We start from the raw sequence: 9,870 nt of genomic DNA, 5'->3' as shown, positions 1-9,870 counted from the left end.
TAAAATACATTTAATTGAAATACTGCCCATGTCTGTGTGTGTGTGTGTGTGTGTGTGTGTGTGTGTGTGTGTGTGTGTGTGTGATCTCAGAATAAACCCCTTCAGGAGTGTGTGTGTGTGTGTGTGTGTGTGTGTGTGTGTGTGTGTGATCTCAGAATAAACCCCCTTCAGGTGTGTGTGTGTGTGTGTGTGTGTGCGTGCGTGCGTGCGTGCGTGCGTGCGTGCGTGCGTGCGCGTGCGTGCGTGTGTGCGTGCGTGTGCGTGTGTGTGTGTGTGTGTGTGTGTGTGTGTACGTGTGTTATCCTGATCCCCCTGTCGGGTTTATCCTGAGATAACAACCGGCGGGATATATATTATCACTTACTTAACTTATTAACCTTATTACAAAGTATTACCAATATTTTGGTGGTTTTAGCAAAAACAATTGTGTGAAAGAACTGAAATAGTTATTACATTTCAGCTTTGATATGAGACAAAATACAGATATAGTATTTATTTCTCAAAAGAGTAAAAGATCATGTTAAATTATTTGTGCAAAACCGAATTAATATTAACTCATATTAGCATCACACAAAAAACTGGGTTATTATAGTTAACTTATAACTAAATCCAGAAAAACATGTTTGTTACATTAAATAAATGAAATGTTAAACCTAAACTTGTTTTATTTCAGTGATGTTAAAATAGCATTGAAACAAAGTAATTCTCATGCAAAAAAAAAAAAAAAAGCCAACAGATGTTGAATCGGATGATTGTTGAAAGGAATATATTAAATGCATTGCTGACCTGACATAATGTACAAACCCTTTCACAAGCATCTCAGATATGCAAATGCTACTTGGCCAAAAGGAAAAACACACAAAGAAGAGATGTTCATTAGTGCTATAGAAGTCCGTGTCGTAATGCTTTACACAGAATCCAAACCTTTTTATGTGATTTGCGTAATCAAATGAAAGACATGCAACCATTACTCAGTATTAATGCACTTGATGTGAGAAGTGATGAAACTCAACTGTGCACATAATATCTGTTCAAGTGCTGAACTATGATCACGAGTTCATAATCAGATAATGTGGCTCTAAAACACATTCATTCTTTAACATCTGGATACACAGTAATAACATTAAACACTTTATATATGTGAAGCTTTACGAACAAGAATGACATTCTCTACTTTTCAGAATTATGTTACATGATCTATATGTTTACATTACAGTGCAAAGTGGTCTAATTAATCATTTTATACAGTAGTTATACTTTTCCGAAACGAATGATGACTAAATGAGACACAGTTAAAGTCCAATTAAAATAAGCACATTTTATATAATAATCTTAAATATGTAATTACACTGTAACAGTGACACCTTAAAATAAAGTGCAACCCAAATCAGTAAATCCGTTAAACACAAATCTCTATGAATATGAATGAAATCACAATGATTTATTACGTATACATCAATCAGCTCTTTCCTAGTTCATTGCGTGTCCATATCCACCATCTCCAGTATAGCGGTCCGTCTCTCTTAAGATAGCGTTCTGCTGCTCCCGCTGAGGATAGTTTGGCTCGATAAACACGAAGCTTGATTCTTCAACACTCCTCGGACATGGTTCTGGAACTTTCTTCCCAGAAAGGTGTAAAAAACGGGGTTGATGCAGAAATAAAGGCGAGCGACGTTCCCGGTGACGTACTCGGCGTACGGAAGCACACTGCCACACTCTTTAGGATCTCGGTTCTCGTTCATCATGAGTATGATGTTATACGGGCTCCAGAAAGAGAAAAACATCAGGACTATTACGAAGATGAGGCGTACCGTGCGATGTTTCCCGATCATCCGCGTGGCCAGGACTGTGAGCGTGATCCTGAAGTAGCAGTAGATGAACACCATCAACGGGAAGAGGAAGAACAGAACGAACTGCTTGTAGAGGCTGAAGACTTTCCACTGGGGTTCGCCCGAGTATTCGCACGTGAACCCGTACTTCGGATACTCTTCGACGGTGAAATAGATGATGGGATCGAGGCTAGCGAGAAGGCTAATGCACCAGACCGCTGAAGACAAAGCCACGGCGTAGCAGGTTCTGCGCTGTTTGCTAGCGGCCACACAGTGGACCACGGCCAGGTATCGGTCGAACGCCATGAGAGTCAGAAAGAGGATGGAACTGTAGAAACCCAGACAATCTGCGCTGACCACCAGCTTACACAGAGCTTCTCCGAAGATCCACTGGTCTGAGTGGTGGACGGCCTGGAACGGCAGTGTGAGCGTGAAGATGATGTTGGACACCACCAGGTTGATGAGGAATATGTTGGTGACCGTGTTCAGCTTCTCGAACTTGTATATGACGAGCAGAACGACTCCGTTTCCCAGAATGCTGAGGATGAAGATGATGTAGTAGAACGGTGGAAGGAAGTGTCTGGCGAACTCGTTGATGTCGATGGGGTTGCACACGTACCCAGCGTTCGCTGTCATGTCCTCGTAGATGTAGTCTGTTATATCAGTGGACGTTTCCATCGCCACGGTTACAAGCTCCATCTGCAGGATTAAGCGGGTTTATTCGAGTGAAAGACTGGAGAAATCGGTCACACTATAATAATGGTCTGTCATTCATAAGTAACTATGCAGGACTATTTTATGGTTTCCTACACGAGATTAAACATTACTTGATTACAGTTTCATCGTCTCTAAATGAACCCAAAAGCACTCAGATCATGTACAATTTGCACGACCCACAAACAATTTAACCTTAATTCATGTTTTCTTTTAATTTCAGTAATGCACTCTTTCTTTCTTTTTTCCCCATTCTTGTTTATTTGACTGTCTAGCCCTATTAGCTTTACCAGGGTAGATGGAGTAATGTGACTTTACCACAGGACGTCTGTAATATTGATGGCTAATCCGCACGGGATAAGAGATCTCAGTAACACTAGCAGAAGTGAGAGAGTAACTCGACTCACACACCGCCGGCACTCCTGTCATCATGTGTGTGTTACGCTGCTTCCTGATATCACGTGCGCAAACACATAACCTATATTTATATATATATAATGTCGGTTGAATGATGTATTAATTAACTTCAGACTGGACTGTGTTGGTAAAAGGCACTAACGCTAAAAGAAGTCTCGTGCCTCTATCAAGTGCTGTCGATCTTCTCTCTGATCTGATGGTGTGTGGAAAACACAGTTTTGCCACAGACTCATTCCAGCTCTAGAACACAACTGATGCTTTTTCATGCGTCAACATACTTGAAAAACCACGGAAAACTACTTTTAAACAGGAAATGATGCGTACATGTTTACAGCGGGTCTATTCGCACGGGATCAGCATCACCTGAGGTCATTATTCCAGACCTTTTTACTGACGGTAAAGTCGCTGTAATCTTTACTGACATTGATCTCTGAGATGCACATTCCGACGGGACTAAAGTCACGGAGAAGCTCTGGGAATAATGACTTTACTCCACCTCTCCATGTTTAATCCCGTCCGGATAGGGCTCTTTCTCTCCTTTCTGTGCTATGGTGTTGGTGAAGTGTTACTATTCTTTACATTTTTGTTATTCTTAATAATTATCATTGTGTTCTAATTTTGTTGTTTCACACTGTGAACTGAATGTTGAAATAAAGCAGTAAAAAATAAATACAAATACAAATAAATAATGCTGGACTAATGAGTAGTAACTCTTCAGCTACTATTAACTAATATGGAAACAAGCTTAACTAATCAGAAATATCGAATTTAGGACTAAGATAGTTCCTTATTAGGTAATCAATAATTAGGCTACTTAATGAGATTGGCCTCATTAATAACAAAAATTATGACAAAGAATTACTAATTAATTACTAATCACAATATTAACATGTCTGAGACATTAGCAATTATATTTTTTTAATGCTGAACATGATCATAAAATGCATCACTAATTACTCAGTTACCTCGTCACTCTTCAATAACTACAATGATCTGGACTGTTATTTTAATTAATGATGCATTTTATGATCACGTTGAGACTGATTACGGCTCAGTCGATAATGTTCTGTATAATGTGTCAGTTAGTTAATAATTATTAATGAGGCTAATCCCATAAAGTAATTGATTACCTAATAAGGAATTATCTCCTAAATCCAATATTACTTACTGGTTAGTTAAGCTTGTTTCTATATTAGTTAACAGTAGCTGAAGTGTTAATGTAAAACTACTCATTAGTCCTGCATTACTTCCCGCATAGTTACTTATTAATAACTTAATAACATTAATAACATTATTATAAAGAGTTACCAATAAATCATTGAAATGATGAATTTTACACTTACCATACACACTCTTCACTGTTCACTGAAGGAAGCGAGCAGGAACAGGGGATGTGTGTGTGTGTGTGTGTGTGTGTGTGTGTGTGTGTGTGTGTGTGTGTGTGTGTGTGTGTGTGTGTGTGTGTGTGTGTGTGTGTCCACTGCTGAATCATTTCTTCAAATAATCCACCCTTCCTTTTAATGTGATGACATCAGAATTACCCAAGATCCTCCCCCACATCGTACAAGATCGTAGTCATGAAACCACAGATTGTATTACCTTTTATTTGAACAAAGCCATTCTCAGAAAATCACACAGATTTTTTAAAGACAAATTAGACTCGCATAATTTAGAAATTTCCCAGAATCCCTGCATCTTTTAAATAGAAACAGCAAAACACTCGGGATACACAAGCTTTACAGTTCTGTGGAATTCCAGCACTCATTTCTGACTCAGTTTGAAATGTTAAAATAATGTACAGAAGTTCACGTTCCACCAGTGAATAAAACAACAGATTAGAATTCAATGTTAGAGTAAAAGATTATATAAGCGGAAAATGTGTAATATATAAATTTAGAAAGAGCAAACATTTTGAACAATGAAAGATTTCACTGAAAAAATACTTATGTAACAAGCAGTTTGCATGGATTCAAACATAAATGTAAAATATTTAAAATAATTACATCTGTCAAATGTGTCTCTCACACCTTACACGTCTTAAATATTTCACTGCCAAAAGAGAAAGTCATGAGTTCTTGAACACACAAAATGGAATAAATAGTTTTGATATAATTGTTCCTATTCCTTTTATTTAATGGAATAATAATCAGTGAGTTTTGTGTGTATTTACCTTCCCTTCAGGCAGTGCAGATCATATAAAAAGTATGCAAATACGTAAATAATATAAATTAATAATAGCCAGCTATTTAAACTACAATTATTAATTCAGTGAAGTGTGAAGTGATGATGGATGTTGTCTTTAAAACAAACTGTCCAAGCAAAATATTTTCTGGAAAATCAAGACATATTTTTGTCAGAAACAAACAGAAACAGTTTCAACATTATTATGAATGCATGTCTATGAAATAATAAAATCTTCCTTAGCACCAAATGACGAACAAACTAATGTGTTTTCAGTTCTGCATCTCAGATCGTGGTGCAATAGTCCCTTGTTTGGCAACAAAACAGCCATTTACTGTATATTTAATATTCATAAGTAATGGTGATACATATTAATGTTAATTGCTATGTTTATGACATTTTAATATCTATCCACTTCCAGTATTATTTCACAAATGACCTTATGACCATGTGTTAATGGTGTTGTGCACTGAAAGGCAGGATTATAAATCTATAAATGTCAGTATTATTCATCTAAAGGCCACTTATGTTTTATTGCACCATCGCAGAGCACAGTCCGAAGCCACGTCTGTAGACTCCTCTGGGTTTACTACGGCAGTCCGAGAGCTGAGTGTGTGTGTGTGTGTGTGTGTGTGTGTGTGTGTGTCAGAACTCGGGCCCCTTCATGTAGTGCTCGTCCCTGAGGTTATAGGATTGGTAGCAGATGGACATGTCACACACACCGGTCGGCCCCTGAGGGCCCGCTTTCCCTGGAACGCCTGGAGTCCCGGGTTTACCCGTTATTCCCGGAGGACCCGGAACACCCACGCCATCACTGCCGCGAGGACCCTGGATCCCTGTGGATGATGTTGAGGGACCGTTACACAAGACTCATTCCCATACGCTGCTATCCATGAGAGAGATTGTGTACATGTGCACGACAAATCACTCGTAAAACACACGTTTTGAGGCGAATATGATTAAAACAATTTAAGTAATAGATATCACCAATTGATTTATTACAATATGAATTGCACACCCACATTTTTTTTTTAAAGAAATTATGAATAATGTTTAAATATGCAAATGAGGTATTATCTAATTATTTCATTTCATTTATGAATATAGCCCATTTAATGAAACAGCTGTTGCCCAAAGTGCCTCACAGTCAGTAAAAAACATTAATTAAATATCCACTAATTTGCATACATTTCCAGAACAGAAATCTGAACATTGAGTAAAGCCAGATTCAAAATTCTTGTTTCGTTGTGTTGGTTAGAGTTACCGGTCTCTGTTTATGTACATCAGAAAATACTGTCAACACACAGAAAACAAATACATTTTCATCAAGCTTCAGGAATTCAGTAGTTAAATATCCAGGTGAGTGATATATGAGCAAACGGCTCAGCAAAACCCTCAGAATATAGATATGAACAGGACAGCGTTCTCTTAGTCTACGAAGACTCTCAGGGCTCTATTATAACGATCTGAAACGCAAGTATCAAGCGCGAAACGCAAGTATCTTTGTGGGCGGGTCTCGGGTGCTATTATACCGGCGGGATAAATGACTCTCCGACCCAAATCTAAAATGTGTTGGTCTGAAGTAGCTTCATTACTCATAGGTGTGGTTTGGGCGTAACGTGAAATAAACCAATCAGAGTGTCATCTCACATTCCCTTTAAGAGCAGGCGCGTTTGTTCCATGGCGGATTGCTATTATAAGGGCGGATTCGCCAGACGCACACCAGGAGCGGTTCACAGCCGAGGAGACCGACATTCTCGTCCGTAAAACACAGAGAAGTGACATTGGGGATGGAGAAACACACCCAAATTAGCTTCGGTTAAACAGGCGTATGATAATTTGGGTAAATGTGTAAGCTAGATTTATGCCTATTTTTTCACATCTTCATGGACACAACAATGATTTCCCTCATGTGGTAATATTTTTACTTGTAATAATGTATGATTTGCAAAAATGGGAACTGATGCGTCTGTGTGTAGATGAGAGAAGCAAAGTGTGTGTGTGTTGTGCACACGCTACATTATGGCCAAGCATGCACCCTTAAAATAGCATCTGAATAACATGCACACCACTGACTTTAGACTAGGTTTCTCCTGGTCTGTGGCGGAATTGTTTTCTGAAACTGCAAAATAGCACCAGGGAACGTTTGTGCCGGAACACGCCTCCTCAAAATAGCACCAGGGAACGTTTGTGCCGGAACACGCCTCCTCAAAATAGCACCAGTGTGCAGGGTGCTGGGAGAAAAACACTGACATTCTGGATTCAGACGTGAATAAAATCACAGACTAACCCGGTAAACGATGATAATACCGTACGACCCCATGAGAAACAGTTCCCGTCCGGAGAGGGCTAAACTGACAGTGCTTTCACCGGCCTTTAGAAGGCTCCGCCGGCGCCGTCTTTCTCTTAGCACAACTATCCGCTGTATCGCTGCCATAGTTTGAGCAATCATTCACAATCATTCCCTTTAAATAGACTCCTAAGCTTTCACTGCCTCATGGTTTGCCAGCTGATGTACCTCTGGTTAATATAATTAAAAAGCCAACAACAATCAGTGTAATTACAATTTTATCCTGTGCATGAAAGCACTTGAATTAGCCTAATTGAACACTGGGTGTATTAACTAGAATTATATTCATATACTGAGATGTAAAGATGTTTTCTGCAGTGGTGGCCTCATGTGTCCAGACCAGCCGTCCGAACGTATGACTTACAGAAGGTAAACTTAACTAAGAACGTTTCGGGAAACACGTATTAAAGATACGGCACAGCTTAAGGTGTAACTGAAGAACGACAGCGTTTAGAAGGTTTCGGGAAACGCAGCCCAGAACTGTAAAGTCTGAGGTAATAAGTGTTGCTGAAATGGTCTGATTTCAGACTGATATGTGTTGTAATGGAGTAATTAAGTGTTGTAAGTGCGATACATGCAATAAACATTTCTGAAATACATAACTCAGACAGTCTCTGATAACAGATCGCTCTAAACTGTAATGTGGACTTTGAAATTATGTATTCTGAAAAGTGCTTTACAAATAAATGTGAATTGAATTGAATTGCATAAATTAAACACTTAAATGTGTATTTTTTGGAGGTTTTCTTTTCACTCCTCTGAAACAACATGTTATGAAAAGCCAAATAGCCCAAAATCTCTCAAATGACCGGTGCATGAAAACCATGTCTTTGCCTGCAGTGTTGTGTCATAATCATGCAGTAATGTGACTGTACCCGTGTCTCCGGGGGGCCCTGGGTATCCCGGTCTGCTCTCTCCTTTACTGCCCTTAAACCCCTGAGGGCCCGTGTCTCCTAAAACAGTGACAAACATATTATGCAATTAAAATACAAAGCCAAAGTCATTTAGATGATTTGGGCGTGGTATAGCCGGAGATCTCGTCACCTTTGACTCCTGGCGGCCCCTGGACCCCCGGGGGCCCTGAGTATCCCTGAGCCCCGTGTCTGCCAGGATAACCTGGGGACCCGCTGGAGCCCTTGGGCCCTGGAGGCCCGGGGTGTCCCGGGGGCCCTTTAACGCTCTCGCAGGGCTCACAGCGCTGAGGGCCCATCGTCTGCAGGAGCCGGGGCAGCTCGACTGAGGAACACACACATGCTTTACTGAGGGGACAGCTCACTTCTACAGCGAAACACACAATCACTTCCTCCAGGAATATCTCCTCCAGTAATATCTCCTCCAGTAATATCTCATCCAGTAATATCTCATCCAGTAATATCTCATCCAGTAATATATCATCCAAAGAAAAGCATTTAAAGTCGGCATCTATCTATATTCATATGCATCTTATTGAAGTGATTCATGCATGCATGTTTTGTTTAAAAAAAAAAAAAAAAAAAAAAGATTTGTCATAATTATGACATTAAAAGTCAACATTATGGCATATTGATTTTAAGTGATACATCTGACATTAAAAGGTCGAAATTATGATAGAAAAAGTCCATTATGATATACAAAAATGAAATTATGACAGTCATTATGACATTAAAAAGTAAAAAAAAAAAAATTGTCATAATTATGACATTAAAAGTAAAAATTATGGCACACTGATTTTAAGTCATAAATCTGACATTAAAAGGTCAAAATTATAAAAGAAAAAGTCAATTATGACATACTAAAATGAAATTATGACTTAAAGTCATTATGACATTAAGAAGTTGAAATAAAAAAAAATAAAAAAATAAAAAATTGAATTTTATCCAAAAAAATTGGACTTTTATTTTTGTCATAGTTTTTACTTTTTATTTCATAATTATGACTTAGTTTGTCAATTTCGAATTTTCAACCTCATAATTATGACTTACTTGGCATGTCATAATGTCGACTTTTTATCTCATGACTTAGTATATCATAATTATGATTTACCAAAGCATGGTTATTTCTTCCTCATGTTGCAGAGATGGCTGACCTCTTTAATTCAAAGCAAACTGTAAAAACTGTGATAGCTCAGCAAGTCTCCGTAACAAAAACTCCTTTCCAGTGAACGTACTCGGTTACTAACGTAACCTCGGTTCTCTCTAGAGAGGAAACGAGTACTGCGTAAGTCTTACGCTCGGGGAAAATCTCTTTTCCGCGAGATACTGAAGCCAAAAATTATCCTTAATTTTGAAATAATGTAAAACGCGTTGCGGCAGCATGCAGACACAGGCGAGACGGCTTGTGCGCCTATTGGCTGCCCTGCGGCAACTGCAGCAGCCTATCGATAAGGCCTTTCCGTGACGT

At 38.9% G+C, this 9,870-nt stretch overlaps 2 protein-coding genes across 2 annotated transcripts in view; both read right to left on the bottom strand.

Annotated features, from left to right (window-relative positions):
• Positions 1-647: 647 nt before the first annotated feature.
• On the bottom strand, positions 648-4,397 carry LOC309509512 (C-C chemokine receptor type 4-like). The gene is made up of 2 exons (XM_082184274.1): positions 4,304-4,397; positions 648-2,528 (listed from the first exon to the last, which is right to left on the bottom strand). Exons 1-2 carry the CDS (start codon positions 4,304-4,306, stop codon positions 1,524-1,526), a joined length of 1,008 nt encoding a protein of 335 aa, XP_082040400.1. The 5' UTR covers positions 4,307-4,397; the 3' UTR covers positions 648-1,523.
• A 151-nt stretch (positions 4,398-4,548) lies between these two features.
• LOC309509212 (uncharacterized protein) overlaps positions 4,549-9,870 on the bottom strand; it is an 82,553-nt gene continuing 77,231 nt past the window's right edge. Inside the window, exons 21-23 of the mRNA XM_082183814.1 lie at positions 8,536-8,727; positions 8,367-8,444; positions 4,549-5,977 (exon numbers count right to left, since the gene is read on the bottom strand). Of these exons, the coding sequence (XP_082039940.1) occupies positions 5,787-5,977; positions 8,367-8,444; positions 8,536-8,727 (461 nt within the window). The 3' untranslated portion in view covers positions 4,549-5,786. The remainder of the gene's footprint in view (positions 5,978-8,366; positions 8,445-8,535; positions 8,728-9,870) is intronic.

This window comes from Leuciscus leuciscus (genome assembly GCF_965113295.1).
Source record: "Leuciscus leuciscus genome assembly, chromosome: 11".
NCBI classification, from domain to species: Eukaryota; Metazoa; Chordata; class Actinopteri; order Cypriniformes; family Leuciscidae; genus Leuciscus; species Leuciscus leuciscus.
The sequence above is the reverse complement of the archived record's forward strand: the minus strand, read 5'-3'. Positions and strand labels throughout refer to the sequence as shown.